Here is a 19,464-nt window from a genome sequence, read left to right on the forward strand (position 1 = left end):
TCTTCTATGCCAAGGAACTAGGCTCACATTTAGAAGAGCTCTGTTTTCTGTGAGAGACAGAAGCTTATGAAGGAGCTTAATTAGATTTCTAATTCTTTCTTTCATATGAATTCTTATGATAAACCATTGTGATGTCTCATCAGAATTCTAAGATCAAAAATAGCTTTTGTCCAGCTGCTGTAGATTTTCCACCTGTCTGTATGTTCTGGGTTAACCAAGCCAAACCCAGTACAGTATACAAAATAACTTCTATATCCTGCTAGTAAAATGAGGGTAAAACCACCATTTTAATTGACAAGAGTGTCAGGGAACCCAGAGCATTAGAATTTGTAAAAGGCCATTGATGGAAGATGATCTACTAGTGCAAAGTCTCATCCTAAGGACAAACTTCTTTCCATAAATTTGCAGTTCTGCTTCTCCCTCAGTCCTCACAGCTCCACACCCAGTGAGCTGGATTTCTGGACCCTGAGGTGTCTGTTGTGCCTAATCCAGGACAGGTTGCCCAAAACTGAATTATATAAGGGTAAGGATTATTACAGCTATTTTGTCTTGCATAATTAAAGCTTAGATTTCTCAACATGTACATTCAAATCACCTCTTAGATCACCAAGGAAAATTGATTGGGTCATATTCTAAAATGCGGATTATTTTTGAGAACTCCTCATACATTGCATACATGCTTTTTAAACTCTCCAAGGAGACTTCCTCTATCAAGGAAGGTCATCAGTCTTTCACCTTCAAAGGCACTAGAGCATATTCAAAGTCTGCCAAAGTAAAATCATCAGCAACCAACATCATTAAACTCAAAGCATTTTTGCAAATACACTAAAATTCTGTGCTTCTTTCCAGTGCGCTGGGGTTTGATGTCATTATAACTCCATAGGTATCTGCCTCTCTTTACATCACAAATTCCTACAGCTGGGATATGCGACAATAACAGTTATGAAAAATGGCAATGCCATCGAGCATGCCTCAGTTTCAGGATTCCTGTGCCCACCTCTGCACTGAAGGGCTGGATTTGAAATACTGAAGTTCTCTGCTTCATTGGTGTCTCAGTACAGCTCATCACTGTGCAAGGCAACGCCGCAGATGGGAGTGACACAACTCACTCGTGTAAGAGAGAAGCAGCAACAGGTTTATTGGTATAACACAGTGATTTAACCAAGTCTGATAGTAAATGCAACAGTGGTTTAACAAGATTCGATGGCAAGGAACGCTTCATTATTTACTGCACAGAGGGCAGAGTCAGACAAAACTGTCAGGGAGACCCTCCCACTGAGCCATGAGGTGCAGAAAGGACCCCCTGGCGTTCCGAACTCCTCCTCAGAGGGGAGATTGGATCCAGACTTGGTTTCAGACTCGGTCAGCAGTTTATATCTAAAGGACTATACGTGCGCAATCAATCTCTTATACCACTTAGCTAAGATTCCAAAGTTTAGCTCTTAATCACCTATTAAGTCACCTATTAATGCTATTAATCACTACCGAGAATCTGTTTCGGCGAGGAATCTCAGCCTCGAGGAATCTCAGCCTCGAGGAGTATCTTGAGAGGTGTCCCTGCTCCAGGGGAGGTCCTGCCGTGCAGCCCGCTGCCATGCAGGAGAGCCCCACAGGCCCTGGGCTGTCCGTTATTTATGGAGTGGATAATTGACTCAGTCACATCTGCATACTGAATACAGGAGTCAGTTTCTTTCACACTTGGCTTGAGCTGGACCTCGACCAGCACTGTTAGGTGGGCACCTCAAATTAGCCCTTGGTTATCATGCTGTTATCTGCTCCTCCCCGCCCCGGCATCGCAACCAGACACATCCATTCTGACCCCCCAGGTGGTTATCACTTGAGCATTGCCACAGAAACAAAGGTCAGGATGGGGGGGAGCACACCGCCACACAGAAGAAGAGTTCATAACCTGAGAACTACTTCACAAGGGATGTCCCAGCCCTTTTCATATTGCATATAATGGAAGGAAGTTGTTTTACTTCCTCCTTACCTACCAAGGACTGGAAACTGCTCTTGTCAGAAGAAAAGGGCTGGGAGTTCCTGTGGCCCAGTGCCAGTGGTACCACAGTGGTACTTAAGAACAAGTGCTCCAAAAGTCATTTCTGTGACAGCCTCACAGAAATTATTACTTTGTAAAGGCTGTTGGAAGGTTTACAGCAAATGTCAGGTATCTGAGGCACTGGCACAACTTGGGCTCCCCCACAGCTTCACTCCTATTTAAAGAAAAGACGTAAAATTTCAAAAGACTACTGATCAAAGTATAATTAAAATGCTGCATCTGTCACACAGTAGAAAATCACATCACTCTGCAGCACTGTGTCCATGTAGAAATCAAACTCCACTGAACCTATACACAAAACCAGCAGCTCTCTCCAAGGCTGCATGTATAGTTTGACATCAGTAACTCTCCTGTACAAGATGTTGCCTGGAGGAACAGTCTGCTCTACAGCAGGAGAGGGCTGATGTAATTAAATGGCAGCTGCTCCTTTCTTGAATTCAAGTGTCACTCAGCAGCTCAGGACTATAATTTGAACTTTATTTTTCTGTATGGTACATTATCATATATGAAAAACAATGTACCCAGAATAATGATGTCTGAAGCACCCCAGCATGTAAAACTGATAACAGTCCTGGTTCCAGAGAACCTCCTCTCTCTGAAGGCAGGCATGCATAGCTGATGAGAACACAGGACAAATATGTAGTAAAATTGGGTCTGTTAGGGTTTCACAACATGCTTTGGTGGAGCACAACATGACAGGAACAGCCTGTCCTTTCAAGTGGAAATGTAATAATTTCTGCTATGAAGACAATACATACAGTACTTAAAGGCAAATACAACAACATTCAGAATAACTAGCTATCTTCTGGAAGCCTTTTCAGCTAAGCAAGTAAACACCATTTCAAAATCTTGTTTCAGAAAAGTAAGCCATGCTTGAACCTACACAGCTATATAGAAGAAAGCATCCAGAAAACTGGAATATAGTTACCTTATCTCTGAACTCTTTGTATCATTGAAAGGAACTAAAGCTGTATTAAATGTAATTACTCCTTGAAATTCTAAAGCAGCATTCATAACCAAGGAGATTAAACTGTTAGGAAAGCTGTACAAGGAACCTACCTTTAAGAAAGCTCCTTCTTATCACTTATCAAAATAGCTTTCAGTAAGTTTTCAAGCGAAGAAAAGCTTTTCCTCTTTTAGTTTGCTTTATGCACTATCGAATGTATTGGCATGATCAATCTCACAGTGAAACAGTCAAAATTTCAAAGACATTTAAAGGCGTGTAAAGGAGTGGGTAGTTGCACATCTGCTTGGCCACTGCAACAATTCCTTCTTGTCCGTTAATTCCCACTTAAAATATCTAGGTGTAGTAGCACAGGATACTGGTGCACATGGTGATTTCATTCTACTCCAACAGCCACTGACAGAAACCCTCAATCCTTTTTCTTCATCCTACAGATTTATTTTTACCACGCTCCTCTTGCTTTTCCTAATGTAATTAATAAATTAACTATTTTTAATCTTAAAATTAAGTATTCCCAGAGTACAATTACAGAAATCAAAGTGCTAAGGAACCTATCTTTCTTAGGAAAATACTTTCAAATAAAAAATTATTTTTAAAGTGACACCTCATCAACAATCTTCTCTTAGGAATCTATTCAGGTGAAAATTGTTCTGAAGGCTCTTTCATATTTCACTTTCCTTTATGCTATTAGGCATCTTTGTCAGTCAAGCACTAAGGGATCATCACCTATGGGACAATGCCACCCAGAAGGAGGAACCCATTAATTTAAATTGACAGAGATCAAAATTATTGACAACCAATAACCCTGCAGGATGTTCCATGAAGTTTGTAGGACAGAAGCACCATGAAGAGAGACACTGATCATGCTTACTAGGTAAGCATTGTTATTATGATTTGTGTTTCAGGACAGGTAAGGTCAAGCAAACTCGACCTGTGACCAGCTTCATAAAATCTAAAAAGTACCTGAAAGCTACATAAAAGCTTGGGTTGCAGGTGAAAGCCCTTTAAAACCAGAGACCTTGTCCACGTACTTGGGAAAGCAGGGGTTTTTTTCAGCTAGTACCTAAATATAAATGGAATTTAGGCGAAAACTGTGTTGTGCTCTCCATTTTGCAGAGGTTCAGGAAGAATTCAAAAGATGCAGGATATACCACATGTAAACCACAAACTCCGGCACAGCTGTTTCACACAGTGAGTTTTATGACATGGGATTAAGGACAAAAGCGGCTATTTCTGTGATTTTGCGTTTTTCAATTGATAACCAAACTTAGGCAAAATAAAATGTTTCCCTCAAAATTCTTCCAACGTCAATAGTTTTCCTACAGCATGAGTTTTGAACCGTTGTACTTCTGCTTATTCTTTTTATTATTGCAGTTGAGGTGCCTCCATCTAGTGGCACTTTATTGTACTGAAGAGTATATCCTTGGCATTGGTTAAATCTCTAAAAAAAATTTTAAACAAAACTGTAGAAGTAACAAATCAAATTTTTAGAACATCTGGACCTTGGATATGTTGGTGTAGTTAGTTCTTTCAGCTACAAAGGCCTTTATGCCAGCTTCCCAGCATTGCTATGAACCATTGTGTGCATGTTTAGAAAGTCAAAGAAATAAAATGTACTTGTATTTAATTATTTCAACTCCGCTTGAAAATAAAGCTATGTTGCTAAAATATTTCAGCTTAATTTAAAAATATTTCCATCGTAGTTAGCTCTTCTCTAGGCTAAGAAAACCAGCACATAAAGTACAAATTTAAAAAAACCCTGCTGCTGGATGCTTTAAAATTGTAGACAGAGATTTTATGGCTGCTGCTTCTTAGAGTTGATGACAGCACACTACCTAGTGATTTATATCACGAGAGAAAAGAAACAGAGTTGTAGAACCATGATTTGATGTAGCAGTACCCTTGTGATTTTCAAGCAATCATATACAAGTATGTGAATTACACAATAAGAACAGAAAGAGCAGGAACTGAAACATTATTTAGTATGAAACTCAGCGTATGCATTGGCTACATATAAATCAGTCTAGAAAGCTTTAAAATGTTATCAGCCTTCTGTATGGCTGAGTTATAGATACCTCTGTGACTACACATCTGCACACTCTTACGTAAACAGGATTCAACTGAAAAAACAAATTGAGTCACCCTCTGCATCACTGATCAGCTGCGTCTGAAGCAAAGGAATAAGAGCATCATGTTCTACAGCCCTGTTACTTTGGTTCAAGTATGGCACACCCGCTAGTGACTGAATTGCCAACGCAAAACAAAATGAAAAGCTGATAAGAATCAGTGCTGACCTGGAAAAACAGAGAGTCTCTTCAGGTGACCAGATTTATTTTTGAAGCCAAGTAAACAAACCTTCTAAATATCCTCAAACTTCAGAGTTTTAAATGGTTCAGTTTCAGTAATTTTTAGCATCTTATATGTGTGATCATGTACTTACTGGTATAAAAGGTTCCAGAGAATGCAAAATGGCACATTTCAAATTAAATGTTGCTCATTTCCCTGCTGGTATGAGTTGTTGGCAGGGGCTTGCTCAGTGCTGAAATAAATCTAGTATTATGTCAACAGATTTAACACCTTCAACTCAAGCATACATAGGAGACTAGTTTTTCTGTCTTTCTCTTTTTCGAGGTTGAGTTTGGACTGATTACTTGAGTTGAATTAACATTAGTAGTTCTAGCATCTCTGAACCAGTCTACACATTAGCCTGTTGTTGGACCGGACCTCTTGCTGTGTGTTAAGGAAGTTCAGCACACTGAATATAAGGCTTTGATAAGTCAACAAGCTACAGACCCAGCTGCTCTCAGTCACAACAATTCAACAGTACTACATTCAAACTGTTTGCACCACAAAAACAGAACAAAGCACGAAAACAGGAGGTAATTTGGCCTATACTTGTATCGGTATCCAAGGAGAGCTCAGGGCCTATGACTTGATCCTTTAAGAACTTTGCTGATAACCTCCTTGCCATCTGCAACTTCCCTGCACTTTTTTTGTCTCACTTAAAAGTTCTTTTGCTCATCTCCTTTTTTTCTATTCTTTCCTATCTAATGCCAACATCGTATGCTTTACTGAAGTCACAGTAGCACAACCTAACTTTTGCATATATAAAGATTTCTGAATCTTGCCTACTATTCAGATTGGACTGACAAGTCCTTCCCACATTACGAACCATAAATCTGGACAAAATGTTCTGCTGTTTGTATATGAATTGGCATGGTAACACAGAACAGAAAGGTCCACCTGAATGATAGGGCCTAGTTCCCTGCCACTATGGAAAGCTCTGTTGTATAATTGTCTCATAAATTTATCAAGCCCCATGTTAAAAGCAGGTATATTTTTGCTCCCACTAATTCCACAGCAAAGCTGCTTCAAAATTTGATCGTTGTAATGACTAGAAACATTCTTCTAATCGTCAGATATATTAATGAATAGTACATATCTGTTTGTACTTGTGTCAACATTGCCCTGCAAATTTAATGGTTTAAATCCTTCATGTTTACTTGCCTGATATATTTATAGACAGCACTCATATCTCCTCTGTTTTTGTTTTATTGAGGTAAACAAGCTTAGCCATCCTAAAAACTGTTTGTACAAAAGGCTCTCAAGCTCCCTGATGATGCACCTAACCTCCCTCTTTCCCTCTTTCAGTTCAACCTTAGCTCAGCTGTAGAACAATTAACCAGAAGTTTTCATAGTACCCCAAGTGAGATTTAATCAGGGCCCTAAAAAATGACATTAATACCTCCCCACTTCAAATGAAATACACCTCCTGAGATACTCTCTGTACTTACACAGATTCCTAAGTATTTATCTTTACCAAACTTCATCAGAATGCTCTTACTTTTTGTAGGAGATTTGATAAAATTGTATCAAATAAGATAACCCTAAAGCCAACACTTTAAGCCTGACATCTTCCTTTTCAACCTTATTTGTGGCTATCTCACTTTATGACATCTATCATCCTAACCCCCACATTCTCATTCCTTCCTGGGTGATACCAAATCAAAGGTTTATCAATAGGGTATTATTACAGAAAATCTGAGCTTTTCCAAAGCTTTGCATGAGACTGAGATGAGGCTTTGGGGTCTGTGGTTAGCTAGTATTGCAATTAAGTTACAGCGGTCAGGAAATAACACAAGACAAAATAGCAAGCAGCAAAAAGCTTTACCATCGGTCAAACTCTACTATCCATGCTGTTTTGCCATCCTTCAGAGGCCAGACCACACTCCTCTTTGACTCTGTTTCGTATGGGTTTCTCTCTCACACTCCTCAGAGCTATTTAACCACTTTGCTGTAGGATCATAGCTGCACATGGTCAAAGCAAGGCCACAGCTGCGTATTATCAACGTCAATCAACCCACTGTCTTCGTTCCCCTGCAAGCTAGGTCACTTCTTTTTCAACGATAAGCAATTACAGTCCAAGTTCAGCCCACCTAACTTCAAAGACTTGACAGAGAGAGACAGGGATCCACAGGGAGCCATTCATGATGTGGCTTGTCTTCTGGAGAGACCTCTTGCCACCGAGTACAGAAAGAGTCTCAGTCAACAAGCCCCTCAGCAAGGACCCCTCAGTTAAATGCCTCAAGTACAAGGCCAGACCCATGTTTGCTATTTTCCAGTCATAACATTCTTAATAGATCTGTTCAAAACACTCGCTGGTAGATTTTACACACCAGCTATTTCAGAACTGCAGATGTAGTCCCCACGATCTGAAAGAATGACATGGAGTTTTGCAGGGTTTGCTGCTCTAACAATTTCTGCTCTGCCATTCACGCGATCCATCTTGCATCTCTCCACGTGGTGAAACTGCTTTGTCACTGAGGAAGGGGATACTTTGAATCCGAAGAATTGTAGACTCACTAGATAACAGTCACGTCTTCTCCTGTTCTCCCATCTGTATCACTGAAAAATCTCATGCTCTAAAAATTCTGTAACAGCATGATACAAGCATGTCCGGTTGGTAGAAATTAAAAGTATTTTTAGCTGAAACAGAATATGTAGTTGATTGGTAAAAATAACATGGAACAGTGGAAAAAACGGGTTAGTAATAGCAGAGTGAAAAGCTTTCGAACGTACTTTTTCTGTACATGTAGGTGGAAAGAAAAGGTTCATAAAGGGGACTAAGGCCTTCTAAAAATATTACTAAAAAATCCCATGGAATATGACACTTCAGACACACACACACAAAAACATTTCATACGGTGGTATCTTGTAAAATTGTATTCAATTGAAGTACGCTACTATTTTATTCATTCATGAAGACCATCAGAAATAATCGTTCTGAATGACAGCCACTCTTCTTCTGTACCTTCTTCTGAGCAGCCCAGTTGCAAAGTAAACAGTTTGCTTTTGTAAGTCAGAGAGAAGTGTGGGTCAACTGAAAAGCATGGGATTAGGAATTTGGATTTTTTATTCATTCTTCCCTGACTACTTATAAAAATAATTATTTTCCTAATTTATGTCTAAAATTTTAGCACATTGAAGGTTCCTTTGCCCTAATTAACCAACGACTACATAGAACTATATATAGGTAGGTCTTTTAAATGTAGGTTTGCCCTAACTTTTACAGTGTACAAAATAAAGCAAAATTACAGCAAACATTAAGACCAAACAATAATATGCAGAAGAATCAAAACAGGTAACTATTATTTTGCAAATGTTTGCAAATCCAGTTTCCAAATCTTGTGTCCTAGGCCATGAAGCAACTATGACCAACCAACCAAACAAACCAAATTTACATTCTTAAAATGGCACTGGACAACACTCACATGTTGTGATACACCCTGGATACTGCTTACATGTTCCGTGGGGCCATTTAGCATGTATATGGCACACCACTGTTTTCTAAACTGTTTTAATTATCTAACAGATAAAATCCATTGTTGAACATATTTCTAGTATTAAATTACTCTAAATGGTAATGATTCTTCTCAAGTAGCTAAGTGCAACTGGCAATGTATGAGCTTGTGGAAAGGCTGTCAGGATCAGAAGTGTACTTATTTTTCATGAGGATTTGTGCTTTTAAAAATCCCCACTGAAAATACGCTCAAAATGTCTGGAAACTACTTACCTACAAAATAAAGAATTGTGAAAGAACTAACGTGAGGGCATTTCTTCCCCAGTTTTACCCTTCTGACCTTACTAACGTGATTTACAAAATAATTTCTCATCTGTGACCATTTACAAGACGCACAGCGCTGTAAGCCTTATCAAAGCCATGTACTTTCAACACGGTGTTCCTTAGCCTTACAATTAGCATCGTTTAGAAGTCAGGTCCCGATTTCTTGAGGGACTGCACGTTCGCAATGTGACCGGCAAGCCTTACGGGGCCCAACCGCCTGCGCAAAGCCAACAGGTCACTCGTGGGCACTCAGCTCCCCGGGAGAGCGCGCTGCTGGAGACCGCGCATCGTGGATTCATGGAATCGTTTAGGCTGGCACAGGCCTGGCGGCTCCGGCAGCTGGGGCCCGGCTCCCCGCCGCTGCCCCCGGGCCACCCTCGCCCCGACGGGCCCTACAGCGCGGGGCGGCCGGGAATGGGCGGAGGGCGGGCGGGGCGGGAGCGGAGCCCGCAGGTGGGCGCGAGCCGGGCCCGGCCCTTGCCGCGCCCACGGCCCCGCCCCGCCCCGCCCGGGCACGGCCCCGCCCTGCCCCGCCCCGCCCCGCCCGGGCACAGCCCACGGCCCCGCCCCGCCAGGGCACGGCCGCGGGCGGGAAGGGCCGCGCGTGCGCACCTGCGCGGGACAGGGCCCCGCCGAGCCTCTCACGGCGGCGGGCGCTGAGGGCGGAGCGGGGGCGGCCGTTCGCTGCACGCCGCGCTGCCGCAGCCCGTAGCCGGGCGGGCCCGGGCGCTCTCACCGCCCGCCTGCCCTCCTGCCCCGTGGTTTCCGCACAGATCCCTCGGGCCTGGGCCCGGGCCCGCCCGCGCCGCGCCTCAGGGCCCGTCCCTCCCGCCGCCGCTGCAGGCCGGGCCCGGGCGTGAGGCGGCGGCTGCCGCCATGGTGCGGTGTGGGGGGGCGGTGCTGCGGAAGGTCAGTGCGGGCGGCGCGGGGAGCGGGACGGGCCCCGCGTTATAGCAGGCCTGTGCGGGTAGGGCTCGGGCGGCGCAAGGGCTGGCGGGGACACGCGGTCCCGGTGCCGGCCTCCCCGGGGCGGGCTGGCGGGTGGCCCCGCGGTCACGTCCCCGGCCGCTGCCCGCTTCCCTTCCCTCGGGCGCACCCGCGGCCCCCGGCGGCTTGCGGGCACAGCGCTGCCCGCGCTCCCCAGGTGCCGCTCCGTGAAGCGGCCCCGCAGGAGGCGGCGGGCGCCGCGGCCGTGGCGTGCTGTGCCCGGGGGCGCCGGGCCCCAAGCGGCCGTGCCTCGCCCCCTCCCCGCCGGCCGCTCCGCCGGGCCTCAGGGGTCGCAGCCGGGGGGAACGTGCCAGGCGTTTGGCTCATTAGGAGAGGGTTGGGAGAGTTGCATGTCCGTTTTCTGAACTTTGGTTATTGCCATCAGAGTTCTCTCGGAGCAGTGATGCACACGTTTCTACAAAACGAAATGTAAACAAAATGTAATACTGATATGAAACCGTTGTTTTGTTAGTTTGGCAACTTCATAGACAACTTACGGGTCTATGTGAGAGGAGGAACTGGTGGAATGGGTTATCCTCGTCTAGGCGGGGAAGGAGGAAGAGGCGGTGATGTCTGGTTTGTCGCCCGAGAAAGAACTACCTTAAAAAGCATTAGGGACAGGTATCCCCAGAAGCGATTTATAGCAGGAGCAGGAGCCAACAGCAGGTAAGAGTCTGATGGAAGTTGTTGTGTGTGTCTTTTCCAGAAAGCAAAGTGTCATCTTAAGTTACTAAACCTGGTTTAATTTCTCCCAGTGTTCAAGCACTAAAAGGTGAAAAAGGAAAAGATTGTGAAGTTCATGTGCCTGTGGGAATTTCGGTTCTTTGTGATGATGGCAAGCAGATTGGTAAGAACTTTTTCTTTGCTTTAATGTACCTAGTAAATACTGTCATATTTATTGATAGTATCTATCAGACATAATGCTGGGGTGTTCTAAGGTTATGCATCTTGCAAAATACGCCTGTGTTTTCCTTTGTTTGGACAAAGAGTTGACAAAAAGTACACTGTAGAAGCTGTTGGCAAGGCAAGGACCCCTTCCAGAAATTAGTAGTAGTTGGTTTGTATCGCTGTATGCAGCAGGAAGAAAATTGCCCTTGCAAACAAGCGTTGAAAGGCTGGAATCCATACTGATCCTTCACAGAATCACTGATGATCTTACAAGTTATGTGTCCGCTCGGGCAAGTGTCTGCAGCTTTACTGAATTATGATATTGCTTAAAAGATAAAGATCCTTGCTGAGTGTCAACATTTAAGGTTATCTAAAATACTTACCTGTTTTTTACTCTTCTTTCAAAAAAAGTGGTACTTGATAGTAACCAGGAAGATCTCTTTCAATACAGTGCTCTTGGACTAGCTTCCAGTGTTTCCTTGGCAGTTTCTCAGAGTTTTTCTTCTCATACTGCTCAGAGTTCAAACTAAATTCACAAATTACTCTGATTTGCCTATTTAATAAAATTGGATGTACAGCAAGAACTGTTTGTGGTGTAGGCATGTCAATGCCTAAAGGTACTCATTAATTACATACTCATATGTTGCAGTTTTCTCTTTTTTTTAACTGTTCTAACATTCTAACCCAAAGGGAGATAATATAGCCTGCATCTTAATGAAAAAATACAGATCATCTGAAGAGTTTGCTGTAGCCACATCTCTATTGATGCAGATTTTTTCCTTGCATTCTTGAATTCAAGTATTGGAGGCTTCAGAACTGCCATCTTGACCATAGTATGCCTTCCTGTACTTAGCACTGTTCTTGAAATGGCTAACTGTATGACAGAGGGGAATACGGGGTGTGATTGCTTTCATTTGTTTCCAAGGAAGGAAAAATACCATGACCCTGAGTGTGCACCTTTTGCAAGGAAGCATACAGCAGATAAAGATTCAAGTGGAAAGTCGCCAGCGAACTACAGCAGGGGATTATTTTTTCACTAGTGAATTTGTTTTCAGGAGAGCTTAATGCAGCAGGAGAGAGACTCCTAGCAGCTCGTGGAGGTCTTGGAGGCTCTTTGGCCACAAACTTCCTGCCTTGCAAAGGTCAGAGGCGAACTGTTCGTCTTGATTTGAAGCTTATAGCAGATGTTGGCTTAGTTGGGTAAGTATTGTAGCTTGAGAACTGATACTAGAAAACAAAGTAGTAAATTTCAAATGGGATTTCAAAGAGATTTGAGAGTTTGGAGGATGAGCTTTACTGTACCATTTGCATTGCCACTTAAATTACTTACAGTTTGCAAAAATCAGATACAGTTTAAACCTATTAAAACTAATTTAAAAACTTTGAAAGCGTTGGTGATGCTTTTGTGGGTGAAGGCTTCATTAATCAGGGTAATATATAATTTTAATACAATTTAATTTAGCAATTATCAAAATAGTATTAGTATTTATTAAGTAAGTAGGAGGTGCAAAACAGAGCTAAGAACACTATACATACTGCATCTTCAACTTTATGGTACTGGCACAAGCGGATCCTCTCAGTAGTAGTTTTATAGAGTTTCAAAGGCTACGTAACCTACTCTCCCAAATAAACAGCCTGGAACACTGAAAAGAAATAAATTACAAACTAGAACAGTAGTTCTTGCATTTCAATGTTGCTGCTTTATAACAATACAGAAAAATATATTTTTAAAGCTTTCAACAAACTACAGTTGTAAAGGTATAGGTCTACTCAGCATCTACTACCACCCTCCCCCTACTGCCGTGTGGTCCTTATTAATAAAAACCATAGGAAATGTAAAATGAAAAGGAGTTTGATGTGGAAATAGTCTAAGTGGTATATACCATTGAAGAATGGAAACTTGAAGACAGCATAGTTTTATATCTACATTTTTCTTTTTTTGCTTATTAGAAATAATCCTGCTAATAGCAGATTTATCTGAAGTCATACAATTTTCAAGTGGTCTTTAGTAATTACAATAGAGATTTTTTTCTTGTTTTAGTGTGTGAAAACATAGCAGTTTTATGACACTAGTGCTTTAATCTTGCATTTTGGCTTGTATTTTAGCTGCCAGTTTCCCTTTAAAATTGATGAAAAGAACATCGATTGATTAGAAGAGCATGTTATTTTCTTTTGAGAGTATGAATCAGCCTCTGATGGTTCATGGTTGTACTTTGATCTCTTTGTGTTTGTTATTTTAACTTCAGTAGAGACACAAGTGGTTTGCTTGATCAGGTAAAAAACATATAGACCTGAGAAAAACCCATCAAGTTTGGGTACAGGCTGTGATGTGTAGTATAGATTGTAATTTAAACTTCAAAGAGCATATTGTATCTCAGTGGAAACAAAATACTCACTTGAGGAGATGACCAGAATAACCTTCCAGAATGTCTTTAAGGCACCTTTCAAAATCAGAGCGCATTAGAACTACCCTTGATAGCAAAAGTGAATTTTTCTGGGTTTGTTGTTGTTTAAGAAAGCCCCATATACAACCCCTTTATAAAGCCCCTTAATCTAGTATTAGTCTTGGTTTTTATTAACTCATGTTCTTACTAGTTGTCCCAGTTAAAAGGTCATGATTCTGCATATAGTCAAGTGGAGGGTGTATGGTTCCCTGTGTGACACATGCCTTTGTATCTTGTGGCCAGCATTCAGTTGCCTATAGACAGTTTTCTTTGATCATAGTTGCACTGAAATGGTGTGCTGTATCTGTGAATTTGACTGGAACACAAGTCTTGTGTGGTCTTCCCTATGGAGCGGGATGCTATGAATAAGGGCTATAGTCTATCCTTTGATGTCAACATTAGCTTCATCGTGACCAAAGCTACTGTGTCTTTCACAGCTCAGATTAATCTTTAAAATAGGCATGTGATATAATTTCAGTTTCAAATTGGGTTTCCATTTCAATTTGTTGATGTATTCTGTGAAGAAGTTTTTATAAAAACTACCTTACGCCTTAAGGAACATTTTTGCTGTGGTATACAGGTGTAGCTATCCCTTGTAAAGGGAGAAGGTTTCAACACTCAGGTCTGTGCAGACCAGCTCCTAGGGCTTCACTTGCATTCTTCTTGGTTTACTTGGTAACAAAGCAGGTTAGTCCTGATTTCAGGATCCCTCATATAACTTTGTTGCCTTAAAAACACACAAATCGTGCAGGTATGTGTCTATATGCACAAAGCCTCTCACAGAGTTCGCATATGCTCTGCTGCATTTGCTAAACTGTAGCATAGACATCGTTGGAACTTAAGTTGTAGACTGTTTCATTAGCCATGATTTGTGTACCAAAAGACTGTAAATCGGTCTGGTAAGATGTGTTTTCGTGAGAGATCTTTAGAATGTAAAGATAATGTACAAAATTAGTAATAGCATGTGAATATTGAATTCAAGGAAACCTGGATGCTTATGCTGTATTGCTGTCCGAATTACATTGAAAGATTTCCCTTAAATGTATTGCGTATTTACATACCTCTCTGGCCTGCATCCTTGGGAGGCATCTTGGGAAGATTTAGAAAAATTGTTCAGAATTGATTAAGAAAAATCATAATGATCTGGGTCTTGTTGTTTTCTTACAAAAAAAGGTGAGTAAATGAGTCTACAAAAATTAGTTGATAGCATTGAATTTGACTAAGGTAATATAGTGTATTTGGTAATAAGATATACAGGAATCACATATGTGTTTATTCAATGTATAAATCCTAACGTTCCTTCTAGGTTTCCAAATGCGGGAAAATCATCTGTGTTAAGCAAGATTTCTCATGCCAAACCTGAGATTGCAAATTATGCATGTAAGTTTATACTCTTATTTTTAGAGCAGTAATATTTCATGAGAGCAAGAAGTCTTTTCTCTGACTTGGTTTGCAGGTTTATAATAAAGAATAGGGTATAACTATGTTGTCTGCTAAATATGTCACACAGATTTTTAATTATAAGAAATACTGAAAAAAAACTTGGTGTTTCAGTGTCCAGTTCCTTTAACCACCTCAGTTTTTCATGTGTGCACACTCATAGTGCTTCAGCCTGTTGATACAGGGTCTCTATAACATTTATTTTAGTCTCGGCCTGTTTTACTGCATCTGAGACACTCTGTGGTGTGTAATACCTTCAGTCTACTGAATATGCACTACTAAGTAAGTTCCGTTGTATAAACATCTTGTGTGCTGTGGAAATAGCTACCACCTGTTCTTGCAACAGGGTAGGATTTTGGGTTTGAATCTGCCCACTGAAAAATGGATAGAACAATGTTGTTATTTTTCTATCAATAAATCAGGATTAGTTGCCTGATTATTCTTTAATTAAAAAGCAAGAGTACAAGTACTGATAATTCCTACTGACTTTCTTGTGCTACTCCTGGTTTTCTAAAGTCTTTTTATATTTTTTCCTCAGTTTGAAGTCCTGTCTCACTTTGCCTTTCGTTATTTTTCCCTACTTGGAAGCTATTTCATAATCTAGGTAGTGATCTTTGTCTGAGACTTCTCTAGCTCCTTTAGTCCCTTTTGGGGATGATGGGAACAGAATTGCAGACAGTGCCAAGTTTTGGTGAACCACTGGTTTTTTGAGCGGTCTCATCTCTCATTTTGCTTTTCCATTATTCCTTTTCCAGTGATTCTTAGTATCCCATTTGCCTTATTTTCTTTTGCTACTGAACATTTGTTTCATTTAAATATGAGGTGAGAAAGTCCTGCAACATCTAAATGCTTTGTTAAATTAACGTATTTTAAAAATGTTAAAACCAGTTATTTTCCTCCCCTCCTTTTTCCCTTGTCATAGTTACAACTATACAGCCTGAACTAGGAAAGATCATGTATGCAGATTATAAGCAGGTTGGTATAAAAGTTTATTCTGGTTGTTCAATAAAGTTCTATATAATGATTAGTTATGTTGCTTAACATAATTTCAGAAAGAAAAATTAAACTTGTAGGTTTTTTTCATATGTGTATCTATAATGTATACATGCAAAATACAGTTACAGGGACTTAATGAAAGTTGTGAAGAAAGTACTGGTTTTGTGCAGTAGTGAAAACAGAGCTTTATAGACAGATACAGTAATATGATGTCGAGCTGATTCCAGGTCAACATAATAAATGGCTTCTCATTTTTGCTTCTCTTATTGCTGTGTCTCTAATCCTGCTTTATAATCTTAGAGTTATGAGCTTATGTCTGGAATTGAGATTGCTGTGTTCTAGTATACTTTTGAAAAGGTTAGGACTTTAAAAAAATAATTGTTTCAGAGATTAACCTGTTTGTTCTTTTAAAAAAGAGGCAAATTTTCTGCAACTTGGCTATACAGAGCGCTCTGGAGTGAGTGAGTCACTTTCAGAATGGATTTTAAACAGTGGGAAATTTGTCCAATAGCTGCAGATATGCAGTAGTGAATGGCAGGGAATTTAGTGATACAACCCAGTTACTGTAACTTACTGTTCTGGCTTTCTGGGTTGGCTGCTCCAGCTTCCTTTTGTGGTTTGGTTTGGGTTTTGTGTTTTGGTTTTTTGTATGGTTTGTTGGGTTTCTTTCTAAAAAACTAAAATAGTATGAAGTGACAGTGATTACCTGAACAGCCAGGAATAGTGCACTGCCTGAGAGCTGAGGTACCTGGGTCCAGTTCCTTTTTGTGGTGGTCTGTAGCTCTGGAGAACTGGTGGAGCTACTGCCCTACCTCCTTAATTTTTGTGGGCACAATTCCAGCCAGCTTCTTCAGGTAAAATTGTCATAGTTGCGTGGTGCCTGGAATCCTTTCTACAGTATCCACTGGCAGGAAAACCAACAGTAAATGAGACTCCTACTAATAAATTTTGGACCCCACGTTCATGTAAGGTTACAGCAAACATTGATCTTTCAAAATTGAATCTTCTTTGATGTTCTTTTGTTTTGTTTTTGAAGTACATGATACATGCAGTACTGGATTCATCACTCCCAAGATAAAAGGTGACTCATAAAAGAGTTTCAGATGAGTTAACCAGAAAAGCATACCTCTCAGATATGAAAAGACAGAGAATTCTTCTTTTCACTTTCAGAAGCAATGATCTTAGGGGGATTCAGGAGCTCATGATCGATGTATCAGCTTCTAACCAGAAATGGAAATCTTCATTTAACAAACTTCTAACAAAACTGTGTATTAAAGGAAGTAAGTCTAGTTTGTCAGATTCCCTGTAGATATGCACACATCTAAGAGAAATGTTTTGTATATTCATTTTACCTGCTACTTTAGGGTAACTTATCCTAGAAAGCTGCTGCAAGTAACAGGATTGTTTATACCCTTTTGCAAAAGCTATCTACCAGTCATGAGTCAGGACCTCTTGCTCTTACTGGTACATCTTGCTCCAGCAGGAGAACTGCTTGCACTCCTGGCTTTTTTTTCTGCAGTCTATTTCATATCATAGCAAATGACCCTTGTTGACAAGTTTCTGCAGTGGTTTTTAGACTGCAGTGTTGGGTTCTAGATAAGAACTATATGGACAAAATGTCTCTTCTAAAATCAGTGGAACCTGTGATTGTGATCACAGGGAACATCTGTGAGTAAGGGCAAGTACTTCAGCTCTCAGTATTGCAGCTGCTGGAAACAACAATGTAAGCAATTGGAGCAATAGTTGAGGTGACTGTCCTGTACTGCTCAGGAGAAAGGCTCATTATATCTTCTTTTTTTCCTACAGAATATTGGTGTTTTTTAGGAAATACGTAGCAATTTGCTTATCTTAGTACATTATAAAGAAGAAAATACATACAAGTTATCTGGTGCCACCTGTCCTTACTGCTTGGAAAACAAAGAGACACAAAAGTAGAGGGTCCGAGTATGAGTCTGGGTTCGGGTCTTAGTACCAGATCACAGAAACTAGCAGAAGCATTTACATTTTCTACCAGAATATCTGAACCAAGTGCTGTTTTGAGAGAATGTGAGTTTCTTTACAAACTCCAGAAAAAATATTATTTGAAAGAGAGATAAAGTTGTGGAAGAAGGTGATGATGACAATGGTACTACAGCACCCAAATGCATCACACCAGGAAGTGGATGTTTCTGTTCTAGGTATCTAGTTACCCTCTTCCTGTTTCAGTTACTCTCTCCCTGTTTCTAGTTACAAGTCTGCAGTTCATCCAGCTGTACCTCATGTCCCTGTAGATGGAAAATTCTGAAGAAAGCCTTAAAATATTTAGGAAATGCGTAATGGTTAAGACTTAGTATGACACCTGAGGGGAGTGTAACTTGCTCATAGCATAAAGCCCCCTTCTGCAGTGGGTAGCACAATGGAAATGTTACCATGTGCTGGCTTTGAGTATTGTTTAATTGTATCCCTTTGCTGTCTAAATGGCTATTAGATAGATTTGAAGACCTTACTTTTGCTATTCTTTGCTTCACTGTCTTAGCTTTCTGTGAGTTACTGAGCAGATTAACTGGGGGTTTCAGCATTCTGCTCTTTTTTCGGTTTGTCTTGGCACTTCTTTAGAACTGGGTACAGTACTCGCAGTCAGCAGAGAAAATGACAAGTTCCCCGTCCATTATGGCAGTCTTTGCTGAGCTCTGGTTGGACGCTGATGTACTAATCAAAATCTCATTTCAGTTGAAGAGCAGAACATACATTCTTGGAGCTTCTCACACTCAGGGGGACAATGTTAAGTAGGTTTGCATTTGGAATAATGATCCTCCGTAGCCACAAGGAACAGACGCTATTTTCAAGTGACAGTGTGAACTCTATACAAACATGACAGTCTAATCTTCCTGCCTTTCAGAACCTGTTTTATTCTTGGGTTATAGATGAATTTTGCAAGATGTCTTCTGAGGTGTTACTGCCCTCTGTTTTCTACTTTCCAGACAGCTATAAATAAATAGATGGGGCAATGGAGGAGCGCAGTGTCTCTGTAACAGTAGCATTTTGTTTAAATCTGTTTCTGATGATAGATTCTAAATGTACTGAAACAATGCATGCTGCTGGAGAGCTGATCCAACATAATTCCAAGGAATACATGTAGTTTTAAAAGGAGCCTCTCAAAACGTATTCCTATCATTCCTTTGTCTAGGTTCTTTTCTTTATATAAAATGATAATAGATGTTCAGGTGTTGATAGTTAAAAATCACCATTTTTGCTTGTTGGAAACTTTTTGTTTGATTATTTTTGTTTTCCTAGATCTCAGTAGCTGATCTCCCAGGACTGATTGAAGGTGCGCATGCAAACAAAGGGATGGGCCACAAATTTCTCAAGCATGTAGAAAGAACCAAACAGCTTCTCTTAGTTGTAAGTTAAATAAAAGTTACAGGTTACTGAAATCAAAGGCAGTGCAGTAAATAAAATGCATCTTAGTTGCAGTGTAGGTGGAACTTAGGAAATCATCTGTGATTTGCATGTTTTATGATAAATATAGCTGTAATACTGTTTTCAGAATGGAACACTCAAATGACTGATGATAAATGAAATT

General features: G+C 40.8%; 1 protein-coding gene across 2 annotated transcripts in view; it reads left to right on the forward strand.

Annotated features, from left to right (window-relative positions):
* LOC119146963 (GTP-binding protein 10-like) overlaps positions 1-19,464 on the forward strand; it is a 59,683-nt gene that overhangs the window by 36,902 nt on the left and 3,317 nt on the right. The window contains exons 1-7 of one of the 2 annotated variants that reach the window (XM_037385372.1): positions 9,769-10,056; positions 10,607-10,800; positions 10,890-10,981; positions 12,078-12,222; positions 14,773-14,846; positions 15,829-15,881; positions 19,176-19,283. In XM_037385372.1, the coding sequence (XP_037241269.1) occupies positions 10,024-10,056; positions 10,607-10,800; positions 10,890-10,981; positions 12,078-12,222; positions 14,773-14,846; positions 15,829-15,881; positions 19,176-19,283 (699 nt within the window). In that variant the 5' untranslated portion in view covers positions 9,769-10,023. Of the gene's footprint in view, positions 1-9,768; positions 10,057-10,606; positions 10,801-10,889; positions 10,982-12,077; positions 12,223-14,772; positions 14,847-15,828; positions 15,882-19,175; positions 19,284-19,464 lie in introns of those variants that run through there. The other variant, XM_037385373.1, reaches the window with a different exon arrangement.

This window comes from Falco rusticolus, chromosome 4 (genome assembly GCF_015220075.1).
Source record: "Falco rusticolus isolate bFalRus1 chromosome 4, bFalRus1.pri, whole genome shotgun sequence".
NCBI classification, from domain to species: Eukaryota; Metazoa; Chordata; class Aves; order Falconiformes; family Falconidae; genus Falco; species Falco rusticolus.